A 20,789-nucleotide genomic window follows, 5' to 3' on the forward strand; every position below is an offset into this window, starting at 1 on the left:
TGTTAGCATGCCACATTAGCCACAAGCTGCAAGGGATGCACATTTCTTCAATGTTTTCTCTTATCAATGAGCAAGGAAACAAAACAAGGAAAGAGCATAATCAAAGTGACAGGTGGATTTTGAAAATCATCTCAGGCTACAGCTAATAATAGAATACCCAGTTTCAAATTAAAAGTTTGGGTGAGTTGTCTGACATGCTCAGATGCTAAAAAAAACACTTGTGCTTTTCCACGAGCTGGTCAGGGAAAGCAAGCATGCCAAAATGCAAAAGCAGCACGAAAAGCTTCTCTTGCAGTAATTGGCTTGAATCCAACCTCCTAGACAGACTCTTTCCTCCAACGAAGGCGAGCAGGGCTCTGCACATATGCAGCCTCCAAAGGCAAGCTCAACTTCAGCAAACCCAAGCCAGAGTGTTTGCGACCCTGCTAGAAGAGCAACTGCCTGGATCGGGCCATGCTTCTCAGCACACAGCGCTGTATATAACCAGCTCCTTCCCACCAGCCCTCTGCTTGCCTGGCCATCAGTGTCAGTCGGTGCTAACCTTACTATTCAAATGGCTAGTGAAAGCGGAGTTTAAAGTTCACCTCACAGCTTACAGGACGTTTCCAGAGTGAGTGTGTGGTTAGACGCTGCAGCTTCCAAGGACCAGCAGCAGCAGCAGCAGCAGCAGCTTGGCCTTCTCCTGCACACCTCTATTTACTGAATGCCTGTGCCAGAGCAACAGCCTCAGAAATGTCTCGCTCCTGCCTGACTGAAGGCTTCAATGATTTGAGCCATATAAGAGGAGACTCTACCTCCTGGCCCAAAGACGGTGTAAACAATTGGGAGATGGCAGGCTATTTTCTGAAAATAGAAGAAAAATGCTGCTATGCCTCTTAATTAGCTACATCTGGATACTGTCTGAGGACCACACTTTTTCAATGTAGCCCTTTGCTAGCTTATAGCTACATTTAACCCTCTTTAAATATTTCCAGGCCTACTGAAAATGGAGTATCTCCACCAGCCCCATCCTCACAGCTTATAGACAGCACATGTACAGCACCCTGTACCAGTAGTCCTCTCACAGGCAGAGGGCTTGGGTAAAACACGCAGGGCCCAGCTCTACACACATGCTGCCAAGCACGGGAATCAATACTCTCATAAATCCTATTCTCACAATAGGCAACACTACCTTCCAAACTAAGTTTTCACAGCATAAAATCTAATTAATATAGAACGGGTGCAGCAGCCATCGGTTGGTCATTCCAGTGCAGCAGAAATAGATGTTTAGGAAGCGTTTTAGGAACAGGAAACAGTCTAACCTGAGCTTCTCCAACTGGTCCACGGAATAGGGAGTGAAAGGAAGGTGGCAGAATCCATCGTCACTCACTAAAATTAAATCTATCTCGTAGTCTGTTGTTTAAGAGCCCCATTTCCTACAGATGCAAGCAGGAGGTGAGCTGTACCAGGAGGTACTCCTGCATGTGCTGCACCTTAAAAATGCCAAAGATCCTTCACGTAATGCCTTTGGCTTCCACCACTGAATAAAAACAAGCTAAGACATAAAACACTCTATAACACACCAATATTCAAAACTAACTGTACAAACTTGCATTTCCCCATCCAAAAGGATTAAATAATTATATATTTAATTAGAAATTGGGACAGCAGATTCACCTTGCTTCTGGGTAGACCAGAACTCTTCCCCTGCTGTGGTTACAGATGCAGCTCTGAATAACTGTTTATGCAAAAACAGTTAGAAAGGCAAGTTAACTTTTAAGTCCCTACATGTCATTCTTACTAAAAAAAAAAAAAAAAAGGCATATCCATAGAAAAAAATGCATAACCACTTTTTATAGTTTGAAGAGGTTCCAGGATGTATACATTCAAATAGCAAATATTGACATGAAAAATCCTGAAACGCTTCAGATGTAGCCAAAGGAGAAATAATAGCTGGTTGAGCTTTCCAGTCTACAAGGAAGATTCCAACTGCACAGAGGAATAAGAGAGGGTAAATTAAAGTTGGAGTTAAAAATTACTCATCCCTTGGTAGGTGCAGCTTGATGGCTTGCATTATATGCACATTCAGCCTGGCAACCTGGCTCAGGTGGCAGAGTTGTTTTGAGCCCTGGGCCAAAGTTTTACGTCAGAGCAATTTTACAATGCCTTAGCAGCCAAGGCTATGGTAGCTTTCTCGTAGGACCATTTTTCCATAAAAGAAGGCCAGAACGGTTGCTTAACACTTTGTCCTGTAGCAAGGTAGCTTAGGCCTTTACTCACGCATTACTCTTAATAAGACCACACAAGCACTCACCATGCATCACCGCGCTTCACTCCGAGCCTCCCTGCCCTATTTGGAGCTACAAGCAAAAACCCGAGTGCATAAGAGTGCTGCTTATGCATGGGCTGGTACTCTTCCACCTTTTGATGATTACAGCCCTGTGAATACAGCCCTAAAGCAATCTCAGTCATTTGATGCTTTCCCACAATATCTTTCTCCCTCCCCCCCCCCCGCCCCAAAACATGCCCCAAAGACAGACAAGTTCCCACAATTCACTGGGACATAAAGAGCCGCTTAGTTTACTGCCACAAAAAGAACTAAGCGAATAAAATGCTACAGCAGTCCTAGCAACGGGCATATGTGACTGGAGTGTATAATACACACCGTAATCCATCCTGCTTACAAGTTCACCGGGCCTCAGCACCCAGGTTTGCCCACCTGCTCGGTATCTGAGTTAAGGATATATTTTACATGTAATGCTACCTTGTACACAGAGAGAAGAGTTCTGAATTTAGGAAATGGGAATTACAGACAATGAGTAAAGGTAGTCTTGCACTTAAAGTACATGAATGAGACTAACAACCTTACAGTCGGATCCCACCATTGAAATATCTGTGTGACATTGGGCAAGTCATAATGCGACTGCTTCCAACTCTGATGTGGGGGAAATATTTAGCTAGCCCTTAGTTCTGAAGCTTTGTTCGTTAACCTTTGAGCACTTGAGACTGACTATGCTTCAGAACTAAGGCAAAGTAAATATTTACCTGGGAAACAGGAAGACTAAAATACTGCGAATAAAAGAATTGAACTAAAACTAAGCTCAGTTTTAACACCCATCTTGAAGTTACTTGACTGTCCTCAATTGCACAGCCCCAATGTCATATTAACAGGCTTCTCCCTGTTTAATCGCATATAATTTTTCTTGAGATGTGTGTTTAATCCTGGCAGTTAAATGGATCATTACGATTGGAAATGTTCATCTCTTTGGAGATGAACTGGATAAAACAGGCTAAGTTTCTTTCTTCAAAGCTACCATTAGCCTGCTGATAGTTTTCTTTAAGGCACCATTAACACAGCAGCAAAGATTGCTTTACATTGTTGCAAAGAAACTATTATCCAACTAGTTCAATTCTTTTTCTCTTCCCTCATCAACATGAATCTTTGAAAAAAATTTTGCAGATCTGCATCTGAATATTATGAAGATGCAACTGGAGAAGTCAGCAGTTTCTACATATCCTTTTATTTGATATTATCTATCACTGCACTTCAAGACAAAGTGATAGCAATGCGGTTGTGTGGCTCACTTTTGGAGGGATATTGGATCAGAAAAAGTACTCGGGCTCTTACTATCTTTCCTTCCTTTAACACCTCCATCCATCTTTCAACCACTTGCACTTAACCCCAGCCAGGGCTCCCAAGAGTTTCAGATACTTCCTGAATACCAGGAAACTCAGTATCATCTGTCTGGAGACTCCCTCAGGTCTTACATATGCCTCCTCACATTACTTAAATGGGCAGTGGGTTTTGCCTGCTCCCCTCTTCTTTCCTCCCCACTCTGACTTGCAGAGTCATTTTCAATATTTCAATATTGTGAGTCTGCTGCAAACTGAACCCTTCAACGTATCAAGCAGTTGTGATATAAACAAATTAAGATAAGAAATAACGTTCCAGAAATAAACATCTATCTGGGTTTCACGGTTGAACAAACGTGCTTCAAAAATGAGTCTTTACATAAAAAAGTTAATTAATGGCACAACACACATCTTCTCATCAAGGTTCACATGACCACTCTCATTATTATAAAAGAGCTAGATCTATATGGACATCTCAGACTTCAACACATCTTTAACCTCACACATTAAAGCCTCAATTAAAATCTGATTTCCAGAGCTTGAGCTCTCCCCATGAGGCCAAGCAACACAAAAGGCCACGTTTCAGACATTTCACCTTGCCCCAGACAGCTTTAAGAAGTATCCAGGACTAAAATTTTCTATAACAACATATCCGAGATCATGCTTTGTTCACAGGCCAGCCAGTCCCAGAAGCCAAACTTAGCTTAGTGTCAGCGTGCCGAGGGCACCACCAGCCCTCCCTGCCACGGCCCTGCTCCTGCCCGGCCAAGGGCCACCCGACCCCCACCATGGCCCTGGCCCCAACTGGCTGGCGCCTGCCTGGCCTCAGCCTACTCCCACAGCCCTGCCTGGCCACCACAGGGCTGCTCCTGACCCGGGCGACCCTTGACAGGCCTGATCTGGACCCCGACCTCAATCTGGGAGTCACCCAACTTTGTAGAGAGTCAGTGGCAGAGGCATCTCCAGCGAAGCTGCAAGCAGAATCGCTCCCATCGCGTGCAGGGGAATCAGCCCCAGAATTACTATGCGCTTTTCCTTATCTGTCTCCAAGGGGTGCACAGCTTTTCCTTTGCTTGTTGCCAGCCAGCCTACGTAAACAGTATTAAGGCTCTGAAGCCATGCTTTGACCAGAAGTTGGCTTCAGCATCATTGCTGTACACTACTAAGCACTACGAGATTTGGGAGGGGTGGTAATTTAAATTAGGGGAGAAGAGATGCAGCTCTTTCCCCAGCTCTTCCACCCCATTATTCATTTCCTGCAGTGCTTCCTATATTGAGTCAGAGTAATGCCAAATGGGCACATCTTTGCATATTTTAATTCCCTTCATAACACATACAGAATACACACACACACACTCACACACACTGCTTGCTACTGTTTTTCCCCTTCTCCTTAGCCCAGAGCAAGCAAAAGACTCCATTTTCTGCAGCACAACCATTTCCTTGCAACAGCGGTAAGCCAACTGCTCCACACGCTGCTCCTCTACCAGTGAGCCTCTCCTAACATTTAGATGGCTTCCCTCGTTTTGCCTTTGTCCGTGTATTCTGTCAGACTAGGTTTTAATGTGTCTTTCTTCACATCGATTTGCTAACAGACTGATTTCAAAGTAGAAAAGCAAAAACTAGGATAACTGCTGAAAGAAGCAACCACACAGTATGGAGTCAAGATGAAGAACATGCCAGTGGTAGAGGACAGAGTCAGACGCTCTCTAGCTTCATTGCTTTGATGTCTAATACTGCAGCTGTGAAAATGAGAAGAGAAGAAATCTGCTTTTTTGAGGCGTAGCCAGCTAGTTTTCTGCAGTGTTTCAGAAGCACATCCCTAGTGCTTCCGTTCAGTACTGTGGAAATAATTGCATGTATAGTTCAAGGTTTGCCTTCTTATAAAGATAAAAAAAATGTTAAAAGGATGAGAAAATGATGACAGCCTGGAAAAACAGCAGATGTCATAATGTGACTGGCTGAACAAGTCACTGTGAGACTAATGTTGAAAGACCACTACTTTCTAACACTAACTATTTGTACCCCAGCTGGAGTACTAAAATTAAATAAGTGTTAAGCTGGGCTTGGTGAGTGGAAAATTGCTTCTACCAAAAATTTGCTGTTAACATGCCTCTCAGAGGCATAGCATGCAGGAAATCAGCTCGTAACTGTCTATTATTTCATCTTTGCTATAGCCTGTACTTCAGACATTTGGAGTTGGCAGTCCTTGTTCTGTGAGAATCTCTTTACAGCCAGCAACTATTTATCTTACTGAACACCTGTCGTCCCAGAAAAGTCTGAGGATAAGCCACTTAAAAGGTCATTCACCCACCAGTGGTAGGTAACCACATCTGGAGTGGGATGGCAACTGCACAAGTGTACCTGTAGATACTGCCCAAGACCTTCTGGACAAGAAGTTACATAGGACAGATTCTTTAAGCGCATTTGGGCATGCCATATGGCTTCGGAGTTAAATGAACAGACATCTCTCGCTTGACTATAGAAACTCTAGCAGCTGTTGACAGTGATTGTATTATTTCTCCCTGTAATCTGCTTCCAGTGTTACTGTGGATACTCCAGCATAGGCATTGCTTTAAACGTTATTCAAATCAGTTTTCATAAAGTTTTCCAGCACCATGCTGGTTTTTGTCCCAAAAGCAAATGCTAGAGCAAGTAAAGCAAACCTACAACATAACAACTGTCAATCTCATCATTTCTATGCCCCTTGACTTCTGAAGTTTTCTCTCTTCCGCCAGATTTAGTGAGTGAACATTTCTGTAAGTCTTTAAAGTCTTACAAAGAAGAGAAAGAGAGGAGGGGGTCAGGAAACAAACTGGATCAGGAACGTGGGGAAGAGGAAAAAAGCGCTAAAGAATTATTTCGGAGCTTTTTGTTTGTTTGTTTTTAAATGAAAAGCACCACCTGGCTCTATACAGCAGTCTTCCTTGGTTGTACGTGAAGACACACATGATGGATTTATATGTATCAAATGACCACCTTCTATTGCTGGTGCTCCTGGTGCCAGGAGTAAAGCAGCAGACATCACACAAGGAGACATCTACCCATACACCTGGACTAGAAGTACCCACTACTTCAAAGAAACAACATGGAAAAACACAGGGACTGGGCAACCAGCCAGCCATAGGCTCTCCATATTCAGCTGGCTACCTGACCTTCTTTCTCCCTCTCCAGTTCCACGCAGCTTTCCATTTTCTCCTCTGTTACTGCAGTCCCTGCCTACCTGGCCCTGATAACCCAACACTTCCTACGGTCTATCTTCCCACTCCCTATTACAGAGATGGACAAAAGGCAAGCTCTAGAGGAGAGAGGACAATTTGTTCCCCACTAACAAAAGACATTGTGTTTAGGGCAGCACAGGACTTGCTGGCACAACAGTGGAGAAATAGGTGGAGGACAGGTGGGAAAATCCCCGTCTCCTCACAGCTGTTACCAACGCCTGCAGCCCTTCCATTTTCTAGGACAATGGTTCTCAAAAGAGCTCCCAGCCACTCCGTCCTCTCAAGCACCTAGTTTCAGAGCAGGCCTCAAGGCAGAGGATATGCCTTTGCGGTATGCATCCTTAGAGGGTTAAACACCCTAGAGCCACAGGCAGTAAAAGCAGGGATGCAGCAAGCAGGTGGAGGTGTGGGCAAAACACACCCAGCAGCAAGTGGAGCAGCAAGTTATCTGGGATTCATGCCATCGATACTGAACTATGGAAAACAAGCACCACAAGAAATACAAGATCAAATTCCACGAGATTCTGAATTTTGAGAACTCTACAATTCATGCTCTCCATAAATTTTATTATCAAAGTCAGTCCTCTGTTACGACAGCTATAGCTCTTTACCAAATAAACATGCAGGGTGAGAAGATACTGCAATTACAGGAAAAAGATTTTACGATGCCAAAAATACCTCTTCGTTTCCAGAAGAAAATACAGCACATCAGGCCTTCCACTCAGCCATAAGTTTAATCTAAAAAACCCACTCAACATGCAGAGAAAGTAAGGAATCTTGTACTTTGCAACTGCAGTGTCATTAGTAAGCATAGAGAAGGAACTGACACCCAGCCAAAGTAAGGTTTAGACTTCATTTAGCCTTCTTTAGTACTAACACTGGTGTTTCACTGTTTTCATAACTGAACTGTCAAAACAACTTCAGCATATCCAAAAATATCCATAACACACGCTGGTTAAGGAATTGTTGTCTAATTTGTGCATCTCTTCAGAAGTCTAAAGGAATCACTGGAGTGTGAAATTGCTAAATGAAGAAGAGGCATTGATCACAAAGTACATTGAGCAAAGTAAGAGGGAAGCATTCAGCACTTCCTAACCATGCCCATGACACGGATCGAATCTCAGCAAAAAAACATTTGCTAAATTCAAGTTCTGTCTCCAAAGTAAAAGCCTCATGCCCTTATTATAAAAACAGGCCATGCTAAGTCAATGCTTGCTTGTCACTTCTGTTAAACAAAACACTCCGATGCAGATAGGGAGTACACATCATGTTTTTTGTCCTTATCCACTTTCACACAAGGCAGAAATAGTTCAGTACTAGCAAATACATGTTGTACTTTAAATCACTGTTACATAGTCATCCTTGAGAGGCACAGTAAGTTAAGCCATCAGGATCTTTCTAAATGGTTGCACTTTCAGGCTTACACCAGTGGAATGACTTTCCATACACATGCTGTCACACGACGTCCCCACGTTTGATCTACAATAGCAGATTCTCTGTCCACCTCAGAATAACAGAAGCTCGACTGATTGCTTCCCTGCAAATTGTACATACCTCTGCATGGAGAAGAAGGCAGTAGTTTCACATTAACTAAGCCCATTTTGTGTGGCTGCACCACACAGAGGGCAGTGGTGAACCAGAGAAGCTGAAGAGAAGACTTCTCATCTAGGAACAAAGCTCTTGTGAAAGTAAGCTGCCCTATATGGAAGCAAAGTTTGAGCATGCTCTGAGCTCTGTAGCTAGACAACACAGCAGGAACATGCAGGTGCCTTGGTTAGAGCACCTCATCCTTGCACTTCCACATTAATAAGGTTTTACCTGGAAACTATATAGCGTACTTGGAACCGATTTACTAGCCTATGGAAAGATCTGTTTCCCTTTGGGAAGGGAAAAAAAAGCCATACAGAACTAGCTTAAGATTGCTAAGCACAGAACTCCCACTTCAGGGGAGCCCTGAGATTCATTAGCAGTTTTCTCCTTCAATTACACCACTGTGGTGACTCGCTACAACCCCTGATGACTAGGACAGTTCCATGGTAGGTCAGATCTGACAGATTGATTGCTTGGTTTAAAAATGGAAGTGAAAAAGACCCAAGAAATAGATTTTAAGAAAAGATTTCAAAGCAATAGGATCAACCCCAGGCCTTCTGTGCTTTGGAGAGTTCGGCTAAACAGCAGTGCAATTAAGCAGGCGTGCCTCTTGGGACACTTCACAGATTAATTATTCCATCAGAATGCTTGAAAAAAAAGGACAAGGAAAAAGACAAGGAAAGAGTACTGTGAGACACTGGAGCCTCTAATTGCCCCTTCTCAGTTTTAGAAGTCTTGTAAAAATAACCTATTGTCTCCAGTACTAATTGTCTCTTGGCTGAGAAGTTGTGTGTAAATTGACTTCTGCAATAAAAGTCATACAGCATGGGTATGTCAAGTATCTGACAAACCCATGGCCTTCTTACCACATTTCAGTCTGACCAGCTGATTATGATATTATCAGTCGGAATAACAGTTTTAAAATGCAAGTATTTCTTCGGTCAGAAGTATTAGCTCATCTCAGATTTGACATGGGAAATAAAAAGTGTGTCTTTTGTGGAGGAAAACTGTTTTCTTCAGTAGTACCAAGACAAATATTTTTGCATTTCGCAGAATCTAGGAGCAATTGAATCTTACTGTTGAAGAAATTTAGTTGGCAAGACTTCTGGAGAGCTAACCATTGTTCATAGCAAGTTCGTCAAGTGGTGCCTGAGCATATCAATGTACTCTACACAGTAATTACTACTAGGCCTCTTCTTCTCTCTCCCCCAAGATACTAATTTTGGGCACCAGGAAGATCAAGTATTAGCAGTTGAAGCATTTTGGCCCTGGTCCATCAGAGTTAAGAAGCATCAGCAAGAAAGAGTTCCAACATGGTTTAAAAACAGACACTCCTCTTCCCCAAGGGCCAGAGACATCAATTAGCTTCTCAGGCAAGCCCCCAGTCTGCCAAAGTTAGAAGAGTGCCTAAGGCATCTTTATCATGAATTTATTAAACTGCTTCAGATCTAGGAAGTGGAATAACCTGCTGGGAGTGTCCCACTGGAGATGACAAAGCCATGCAATAAGATAACTAAAGACTACTGTTTGATTCCAGTCTTTCTCCAAACTCACAGTCAGCCCCAAAAATGTATTTTGGCACATGGTCCTCCCGTCTTCCAGTTGCTACATCCAAGGTCCTGCAAACTACTCACCCAGAGGAAGAGCCTACGATTTTACTATCAAATGTAGTCATTACAAAAACAGTTTAAGTTAAAATATGACATGAACATATCAAAATCATGCCTCCACTTGCAGAGAACCCAAGACAAAAAGACAGTCTTGAGATTATAAAGTGAAGTATTGACCTCACTTCCTCTTAAAATACATTCTTTGGTTATCAGAATTACTTTGAAACACTACAGAAATTCTTCCATATAAGAGTTTAGTCTTGATAAACAAACAGCAGTCGGATACCTCTAAGCAAGTTTATTAAACTAGACCAGTCAACTAGTACTACAATGACAGCTGAAGTAAGAACTGAGATATTTGTGGTTGCCCATGTGCAACTTCCCACCAGCCTTCCTACCCGCATTAGATTCTGACCAGAGTATTTGCTGCTCAACATTAAGGAAGGAGGAGGAAGAATTCAATTATAATCCAAATTTAGGAAGTTTTGTTAATTTTCTTGGAAAGAAAACTAAACTGTTTTGCTTCAGTGCACTTGAAACAGAAATACACAGCTTGACGATAAGTCTAAAATAGCTTGGTTCCTACCAGCACAACAAAAACAAAAAGCACAATAATTTATTTCAGAATGTCCAGACTTATTGACTTCACTGACTCAATGACTAGCAAGGGTAATATGTGCTTCAGGTGTTATCCTTTAAAAATGTAAAGCAAGCAATTGTAAAAGCTCAAGGCATGCTTTGTGTTTATAGTAAATGTGTCGAAACGTTATATATCAGTAACCCACAGTGGAAGAGATCATTTGTACCAAACTATGGTTAATTTAGATATCTACGTCAAATAAGTTATCACTCAAGTCCTAAAATAAATTAAGATCTCGAGCAGCTAACATCCTATATTTTCTATAGTATTGCTAAGCTAATTCAATTGAACACTGGGGGAGTACATTTCTTCCAGAATCCGCAGACATCTACCCAAAAGGAAGATTCTGTTATAAGGTAGCAAGTGACCTACAGTATCTTGATATTTCTGCCCCGCATTGTGGCCACCACTTGACCCCGATGATGTCCAGAGTAAGGACAGATAGTGAAGTGCATTTACAACCTAACTAAACTTCACTCCAGTGCAAGAGTCCAGGCAAGTCCATCCCAAGCAAGCATAGGTCTTTTGTTTGTGTCTTCCTAAAATTTATGAAGGAAGTGAGAAAGAACCTAGTGCCCAAATGGTTTAAAAGGCATTTCAACTTATGAAATGATGTGGAAAAAAATGTCATATAATAGAGTTGCTCTGTTAAACAATTACACCAAATGCAAAAAGCTTATCTGCAAATGAGAGAGCAGGCTCTGTGACCCAAAAGGTCCCTCCCCGTTCTGTGTTGTGGAAAGTAATCCTATTAAGACAGTCTGAGAAGAGGTTTTTCAATAGGCATTGGCGGTGCCATCATTTGCATTTATGAAGTCCAGCACACAGGACCGAAGTGTGTGATCCCTTTATCAGCAGCATACTCAGAAAGGTGAGTTGTTTTCAACCTAGAATTTTTACTACTACGAAGTGGAAGTGTCACCTGTGGATTAGCACCCACTGCACAAGCTAGACACTTAGATACTTGCCATTAAGCCTCTTTAAATGAATGCTGTCTTTTGTACCAGCTTTGCTGCACATGAAGAACAGTACGGCATTGAATTAATTAAGCTATCAACGTTCTAATAATTAAAGACCTATACTACATACTGTGATTCCTCCCCAGGCTGAGATCTACCAGATCTGTCAGTAATGATAAATATCACATGGATTAAAAAGATACAAGATGCCTTCTGGGGCTGTGATCTGTCTGTTGCCTGAAAACAGTCTAAGATACTGTGTTGAACTGGTTCCTAGAATAGATATCATGCTCCTTTGGAGAAAAAAAAAAAAAAAAAAAGTTCTGCTATTCAAATGTGAGGCTCAGAATTAAATACTTATCACTTCAATGAATATTTGATTTGTTTCTGTGTGTACCTCTACCCAAATGATCCTTCGTTCCAAGACACTCTTTTAACAGGTTCAGATCTGTTAGAAATTTAGGTAGAAATTTATTCTGCCTTTGAAATATAGTCATACTGCTGCTATACGGACTGCATGCAATTACGATTTTATTCCCCTTCTCCAACGCTGATAACTTTGAGAAATCCTGACTTACATAATTCCATTCCAAGTGTCACACTGAGGTACAGCAAATGCAACTGCCAACGTTTTACGACAGGCAGACAGAAGTTGCAGTGACACAGATGGATGGCCATGTCCAACCCACTCAATCTGTGTTGTCAAAAGGAAGTTTCTGGAATTAGACAGAGGGAAGGGAAATAAAAAGGGAAAGGAAAAATGAGAACTTAGCTCTCTTCTATTGCAGGCAAGACACAAGGCTGCACGAAGAATAGATTGATATTGCTGCTGCTTTATCACCTGTGGTGACAAGAGACAAGGTGACCACAATTCAGACTGAACTGGGTTAGAGATGGGACAGCACATTTTTCTTCTCTGTTTCCTGCACTCCCCGAGAACAACTGCTTTGCACAGATTATCCCTAGAACGCACTCCAAAATTGTTCAAAGGTTTGTTTGTTGGGTCTGGAGCCAGATATAGTGTCTTCTCAAGTCACTGGGCACAACCTAATCTGAATGGGGAGCTATGAGAATGCAAACAAGAGTTCAGGCAGCCTTTGCAAGGCATAGATCAGTTAAGAATTGGATTAGTCTTGTCATGCCTAAGCTATCGCACTGCTTGCAAAATGAAGTTTTACTTCAAGGATAAATATCTTTTCACTTGGATACGAAATCTATTCAGAAACATTCACTGTGCCTTTTAATAGGTGGCAGATGTGCCATGAAATACATATTTTCCTCATTTAAACGGGGTTATTTTTGTTTCAGGTATCTGGTTCTGGAGCAGAATTTAGATCAGCTAATGCAAAGCTATGGGAATAACGGGTGGGAACCCATCCTGACTCGCCCCAGTACACAGTGCACAAGTCAGCTTGGTGTCCTGCTCACGGTAAGCAAATTCAGCTGTCTACGGATAGATCACCCACGTTGTACATTAATTGTGCTGCAAGTGCAGAGACATTCAAGACTCAAGTCCAGAAGCAATGCAGATGTGTGTGATGACTTGGGCAGGGGAAAGGGGTAGGTTGGCAATTTCTCCCTCCACTTCAGCTGTATGTTCACTGCATGACTTACAGCATAGTTTACATTGTTTTTTTTAATCCATGTTTTTTCCATTGTATCCATGTTCTTCTCTCTTCCACTCTCTCCTCGCTCCCTACCCTCCTTACCCCAGATAATCAAGCACTGGCTGTATGTACAACAATTCACCTAAAGGCAGAAGAGTCTTTGTAGCCGTGACTGTTTGAGGATACCGTTTATAGTAAGTACAATTATAAAAGGTAAGTGATATAAGCAATCAATCATTTCTTGCCGTGTCAGAAAACAACCACACCTATCTCTTCAGCAAAGAGACCAGTTCAGTCTTGAATGGAACGGGAAAGGACCAAAGATTTGATATGGAATAGTTCATGGAACATGAACAGGGTTTGTGTAGTAAAACTTCTAAATTAGAAGTCAAGCGTATTGCAGCTACTAAAAATAAGATAGTGAGCCAAGAGCAGAGCATAAATGACATCCAGACTACACAAAGTTTAAGTGGTTCCTACCCTCGCTGAGATGCAATGTAAATTTTGCATTTAAAAAGGAGGAAGGTAGCTGAATGGTGCATTTCCTGCTAGAATTAGTTGTCTTCAGAAGCCAGGATCAGAGTTTAAGCAGCACATTTAGAGACAAAAGGCTCTGGCCATTGCCCTCGGGCGCTTGGCACCCTCACAGGTAGTCTAGCCCACAGGTTCTCTGAAAGCAGCAGCGTGCATTTTACAAACACTGATTTATAGCAGCACGCATTTTAAAGGCCATTTTGGGCTTCCTACTTTCCACACTCGGACCCTTCAAACAGAAATCCCTTTCCATGATATGAGAAGCCTTTGCTAGCCCAATGCGAGCCCATGTCCAGTGAAGGTGCCTGATCACAGTATGCTTTGACTAGCGCAGATCAGTTCAGCAATGTTCTCCCACTCAAGAGTGCTGCAAAGTTCATGCCATACAATGTGGAATTTCGACCTCATTAATAGACTTCCAAAAGAAGTAATTCAGCCACATTTCTAAGCAGTTAGACGAAGCTCTAAGTACTTTGTTTGAACACAACTACATTATAATGCTCAGTTTCCTGAACAAAGAAATCCTATATTACAGTTGTTACTGACTTGCTTCCTTTTAAGGAGTGACTCCTCTCTTCTCTCTGATTCTCAGACCCCTTTCAGTCTCTTTCCACTTTAGTTTCCTTTAAAAGTGAGTTCACACTTAACTACCATTGGTGAAGTTTTAGTCCAAGGTAGAGGAAGTCTATTCAAAGAGTCAGAGAGTCAGCAAAAGTTTCTTTCCGTGTTTTTTTTATTCAGTGGAGTTCCTCACCAGATTAAAACATCTTTGTGAGAAATGAATAATAAATTTCAAACATTACCTCATGATAGCCTGAGGAGTAAGTAGTACCTGACCACACCATCAGGCCCACGTTACTAAACAGCAGCCTCAACAGCGTGCTGAGCAGGCTGTTTTGCAAAGAATAGGATGTTAAAAAGAAGAAGAAAAAAAGTGTTTGGCCTTCAAATCCTTGCACCATTTATTCAGTGCTCTTCCAAACCCAGAGCAAAACCCATCGCTGGTAACCACGGTAACTGCCTCAGCTACACAGGATCTGCAGGGCACGCAGAGCTACTGATCGGTGACAGGATGGGCTGCAGAAGAGAGACCATACTGTGCAGAAGGCCAGTAGCATGTAGGAACACAGCCCCAAATACTAGGGAAAGAAATAGCCGTAACTGAGTCCAGTCAGCCCACAAGGTATGTCTGTTTTGATGCAAATACTCAGAGAAACCGATACCCTGTACCGCGACTGGTTATGCAGCACATGCAGCACTGCTTTTGATAGACCATCAAAACTCATCAGCCCTGCAACTGGATTCTGCATTGAGAAATATTTTAGGAATGTAGTCAGGGTAGCTAATTTCTTCTAATGCCAAGGTTAAGTGATTAGAAACCCTCTTGCAAAAATCCACCATTTTCAGAAAGCTTGACATGAGACAGCACACTTTTCCGGCAACCCATCTTCTACACCATGCCACTAGCCTTACCATTGCAGACAAAACGTATGTTTGGCAGGAGGGAACAGGAAAGCTACTAAGTTTTTACTTTTGTGATCTAGTTCTACAAGCTAGGTAAGTGCCTTCGTCATGTTTTCTCCTGACTAACACCAAACAGTTCAAATTCAAGCGCACGAAGACTGACAGACTGACCAATATTACCTTAGGAACAAGCTGTCACTGCTAGCATCACCCAGAAGCTCCAGGAAGGCAGCCAGAGAGGGGAAACACTAGCACGACAGCCACAGTCAGAGCACCTGGGGAAGACAGCTCCATCCATCCCAAACAGTTTAATTGCCCCCTTACTTTCCATCCCCCGCTAATACCATTTTTTACTAATAGCTGCAACTATTGGCCCTGCCAGCTTGAAATCCCTTACCCAGTTCAGGGCTTTATGCCACACTTATTACTGTAGTACCCACATATCAGGAAGTGGAAGACAATAGCACATAGTGATGATTCTCAGTTCAGCTTGGCTCTGCACTCTTAAAGGAAATGCTTGAGGGGCTTTTATGGGCAGGTCTTCCAGTCGTTGGTTTTGGGGGGGGGGTTTGTACATTGAATTTTTAACATAGCATTCCATAATAAGCATATTTTGCACTGAAATGGGAAAGGGGAATTAAGCTTTGGCATAATTCCCTCTTACTTCCAGACCAGCATCTTATCCTTTGCCAAGCTCTCAATACACGATTAAACATAACATAATAGAGTTAGTTATCAAACTGTACTCAGCAATAGCTCATCTTAGAAGGCAAGGCTTCTCTTCAGCTTTTAGAGTCCAAGATTTAAGGGTTCATACATTTCTGTGCATCAAAAAGATTTCACAACAAACCCATAGCACAAGCAAAATCCTTCTTTATTGTTTACTAACGTTTTACGTAAAATCTGTATGCTCTCCATGTGCTTATTCCACCAGCATTCTGCTGTCTGTGACAAACGCTTTACTTGTAGGCAGAATGTAATGTACCCTCGAGCACAGTGAGCTACTTGTGAAGTTGAATGGCTTCTGGGCCAAATCCAGTGGCCTTTCGCATAAAGTTGTACAAGTTTGGCAGGTGCATATAAAGTAGATCATGTATCTGGAAAACTAGACTGTCATCACTTCCATGCTGAAACACAAATTGCGAATCATAGAGGAATGAATAGTGATGATGTAAGACGTTCTGTACAGCATGGTTTAGCAGTTCCCAAACAATAATGAATTTAGCCCAAATGGTGAGCCTCTGCAGAGAAACTATTTTTAGAAACAAGACACCTAGTAAAGGTCAACCTTGATGTCAGCTCAAGTCCTGTGATTAAGGCACAGCTTTTTCCATGTACTAATCCGAGACCGTATCCTCAGTTCCAGTATTCATACAAGCCATAAAACATCACTTTTTTTTTTAATGACAGCTGCTCCAGGAACAGCGACCAGCCAGGACGCTTGCCTGGAGCACTTGTCCTGAGTATGTTAGTCTCACAGACTCTGGTGCCAAACAAATCCTACTGTTTAAGTTATCTACCTTGGTAACCCTTCACTGTTCAGGCTGTTTTTAACCCCTAAAATCTGATTTATGTGGAACTAGTCTTTCTGAAGATGGTTTTCTTATCACATATATGTGGTCAGCATCACAAATAGCCTCAAGCGCTGTTTACTATGCCACTTCCCCCAAGACCATTATCTTGCTTGACATCTATTTTTTAAAACTAAAACTGCACAGCTAAAGAATAGATTCACTAGAAAAGAACACAAACAAAACTGTCTACTTATCTCCCAATCTTGTCTCCTAAACTTTGTCACCAAGCCAACACATACGAACAGGCAAATATAGCTGATTTTTAACTTGCAAGTACTTGTGAGGCTGTGAATACACATCTAGCTTTAAATAAAGGGACCCTTTCTGGAAATGTCCACTCACTGACAAATCTCAGCATAATTCAGTAGGAAACATTATGTAAATGGAAAGCAGTGGGCAGACACTACATTTATTCAGTCCTACAAAGAGATGCCCAGGTCTTTTTGCAGACTTTAAGAGCACTGCTCTGCAAAACACCCTTTACTTCCTTATTTCTGTTCTTTCCAGGAATGGAGTGCATTGCTCCTTACCCCGAAGCGTGCAAAGATTAGAAATGTAGAGCTCCCAATCAGAATAGAGAGGAAACACGGACACCAGTTTGCTCTTCCAGGATCAGCAATTTTACAGCTATTTCTGACATTCTGGAGCATTTCAAGCTACTTCAGAATAAGCATCATCACATTAGTAAATTAAGCTAGATTCCACAGAAGTTAAGCTGAGCAATTCTCATTCTCTAACCTGCCTTCAAAGTTACTAACAGTCTGGATAGGTGGTTAAGTTACAGTGTGAGAGCTACATCCATCTAAAAGTAATTCAAGCACATACATTCAAGCAAAGCATCTTACATTAAATTGTTCAAGTCTTTATTCACTATACTCACCAAGTACCATCAACTTTGTTTTGATAGCCTATTGTTTGATCTTTTGACTACTGCCATCGATGCTGACACTAGAAAGAATTCCAAACAATAGCAAAGAAGAGCAGACTTAAACATTTTGCCCTCAGTCTTCAGTGCCTTCCTTCCAATCCTTCAAAGGATTTTCATCTACTATGTCAAACCATTCTTTCCTAAAAGTCATCTCATAAAGTGAATCAAGATTTGGGGTGGGGGGGTGCAGCCATATATGGGCCCCATCCTCATAGGGAGCCTTTTAGTAGCAGATCGCCTTCCGTTTCAGTCAGATATAGCAACTACACAACATAGATATAGCAACTACACAACATACAGAAAAATATGGAAGAATTTTTCCTAAATATTTCCATGCAGCACGTCAGACATTTGTATTCTGTGAAGAGCAGAGATAACCTCTCCGGACCATGGTTTGGATGACCAAACGTCCTTTCTTATATACAGAGGGACTATGCCTGCATGACAAAAAGCATACAACACAGCCCAGTAAGGCCACATGTGTTTGAACTATGTGAATCAGACCAAAAGCCAGCAAGCCGGTGGTCACTAACTACAATATCGAGAATCATAATTCATACAAACACAAATTCATGCAGACATCAGTTCACCAGTTCATGCAAACAGTTGTAAGTACTTCTGACCTCAAAGACATTATTTCAGCCTACAGGCTAGATGGCCTAATAAATCATGAGGCTGGACAGGCAAGTCACACCAAAATGAAGTGTTATAACTGCTTATTTTTAAACCAAAGTTTCCATTTATCTCTTTCCTTCCCTTAGTTCATGGATGTAAATAGTTAAATGGGTTTAACTTGTCACATGCACATTTCTGATAAGGGCAACTCCTTTTGACAAATTTGCTGAGAAACTGGTTTTGAGATGAAAGGGAGTTTCTTTAAACATTTGTATATACATGCTTAGATGTGCAGGGCTGGTTATTTAGGCTCTCACATCCACTCAAGACATCCACACCTCGGGAACTGTCAGGCTCAAGAGCCCTGGAGGGAGATGCTGGCTCCAGAGCTGTTAATTGCGAAATTCACACTTGGCTTCAACAAATCTCTCCTCAGGAGTCTCTAATGAAAGTGAATTAGACCTACAGAGGTGAAAGATGAGTGAACCACAGCCTAGACTTAATGTTTGGATCTTTTATAAGACGAAATACTAACATGGGGGTGGGGAGCAGGGGAGAAGAGAAGACTACCCTGAGACTAGAAGATTTATACTTCTACCGAAGCCTTGGCAAAACAAAGTGCTGGTAATTCCTTACTACAGTATTAAGTTTGCTTTATATGGAAGAAAATAGTGCTGAAGATTATTCCACTGAATAATCTTGAAATTCCCTGTCCACCTGCTCTCTACAGAAGAAAATTCATTCTCAGATACTCACTTTTGTACACAGTAACAGAAAAACAGGCTTGAAATTTACAAGTTAAATCTCAAAAAACAGTATTTTGAATTCTCATTCTGATGCTTTCTAGCTGCTCGCTGAAACTCGCTGGCTGTAATTACCCTGCTCCTTAAGGCCGGGGTAACACAAAAATGCTGTCTCCCAGCCGCCCATATCTGCACAGAAGCGCTTCCCGCACAATGCGCTGCTCTGACATTTTGCTGCCTCCAGGCAGCCCCTCCGCGGTGCGGCGCGGTGCGGCGCGGTGCCGGGGTGCCAGGCCCGCAGCCCGCCCCGCTGCGCCGGCCGTCGGGGCCCCGCGCGCCGCTGCCCGCGGAGCCGGGGCGGAGGCCGGGCGGTGCCCGGCCCCGGGGAGCGCGGCCAACTCCTCCTCCAGCGCCCGCCCTCCCAAACCACACACGGCCCCGACCCTGCGCGCAGCCCCGGCGCGGGGGGGGGTCCGCAAGCCCGAGGCTGGGCCGCCCCGGCTCCCCTGCCTCCCTCCGCGCACCGCCCGCCGCCGCGCTGGAAGCGCGCTACAGCCGCAGGCACCGGCGGCCCGTCGGGGCGCGCAGCCCCGCCGCCACCGACAGCCCCCGGTCCGAGGGGGGGGAGCTCAGCCCCGCGGAGGGGTGTCTCGGCCCCGAGGGGTCTCGGCCCCCCGCCCCCGGGGGGAGAGGGGAGGCGGCGGCGCCCCGCGGCCGGGCCAGCCCCGCCGGTTTCCCGCGGTGCCCTGTGCGGGGCCGTGTGAGAAAAACCGGCGCTGTGCCTCCGGGCGGCGGCCCCCTCCCATTCACTTTAGGGGGGAAAAAAAGAAAAAAAACCAGAAAAATCCCCTTTTTTGCAGGGTAGGGGGAGATGCACCTTTCCCGAGAGGAGCACCACCGAGGAGCACCCGGGCAGGGCGGCGGAGGACGCCCGGGCTGGGAATGTCATTTGGAGGTGGCTGTGACAAGCCCCCTCATCACGCGCAGCCGAAACACGGTTGCGGGTGGGAGGAAGCGTCCGGGGGCGAGACAGGCAGACGCGCGCGGACAGGGACCGCGGGGGCGGCCGCGCCGGGGACCCGCCGCCGCCGCCCGAGCACCGGGCACCGCCGCCGCGCACCTCGCAGCCGTAGAGCTGCCCCAGCTGCTCCACGATCCACTCCTCCAGCACCAGCCGCTTCCGCAGCTCCTTCCGATCGTATTTCACCGTCACTTTGCCTTGCTGGTGGCGCCGCTGCTGGACCTGCACCACCGCCGCCGCCGCCGACACCGAGTCCTCCCGGGAGGAGCCGCCGCCGCCGCCGCTCCCGCGGGGGCTCTGGAAGAAAACGCGGCTCCCGCCGCCGCCGCCACCCGCCGCCGCCGCCTCGCTGCCCCCGGTCGCCACCGACATGCTCCGCTCCGCTCCGCCGCCGCCGAGCCGAGAGGCGCCGCCCGCCGCTACCGCCGGGCCGGAGCCGCCGCCGCCGCCGCCGCCGGTGGCGCGTGTGCCTGGCTCCCCCGCACCTGCCGTTTAAAGGCGCTCATGGCACGGCGGCGCGGCCGGCCCCGCCGCGGGGGGGCCCGGCCCACACCGGCGCGGCGCGGAGCGGCGGGGCGGGGACAGCAGCGCCGCCGCCGCCGCCGCCGCCGCCTCCCCTCCGCCCGCCCGCCCGCTGCCGGGGCGCCGGCGGGGCGGCGCGCGCGGCCAGG

At 44.6% G+C, this 20,789-nt stretch overlaps 1 protein-coding gene across 1 annotated transcript in view; it reads right to left on the minus strand.

Moving 5' to 3' along the window:
• The window catches only part of PPP1R14C (protein phosphatase 1 regulatory inhibitor subunit 14C), a 55,506-nt gene extending 35,016 nt beyond the window's left edge, over positions 1–20,490 (minus strand). Inside the window, exon 1 of the mRNA XM_068938754.1 lies at positions 20,218–20,490. Within this exon, the coding sequence (XP_068794855.1) occupies positions 20,218–20,490 (273 nt within the window). The remainder of the gene's footprint in view (positions 1–20,217) is intronic.
• Positions 20,491–20,789: the final 299 nt, after the last annotated feature.

The sequence above is a fragment of the Struthio camelus genome, chromosome 3, assembly GCF_040807025.1.
Source record: "Struthio camelus isolate bStrCam1 chromosome 3, bStrCam1.hap1, whole genome shotgun sequence".
NCBI lineage: Eukaryota > Metazoa > Chordata > Aves > Struthioniformes > Struthionidae > Struthio > Struthio camelus.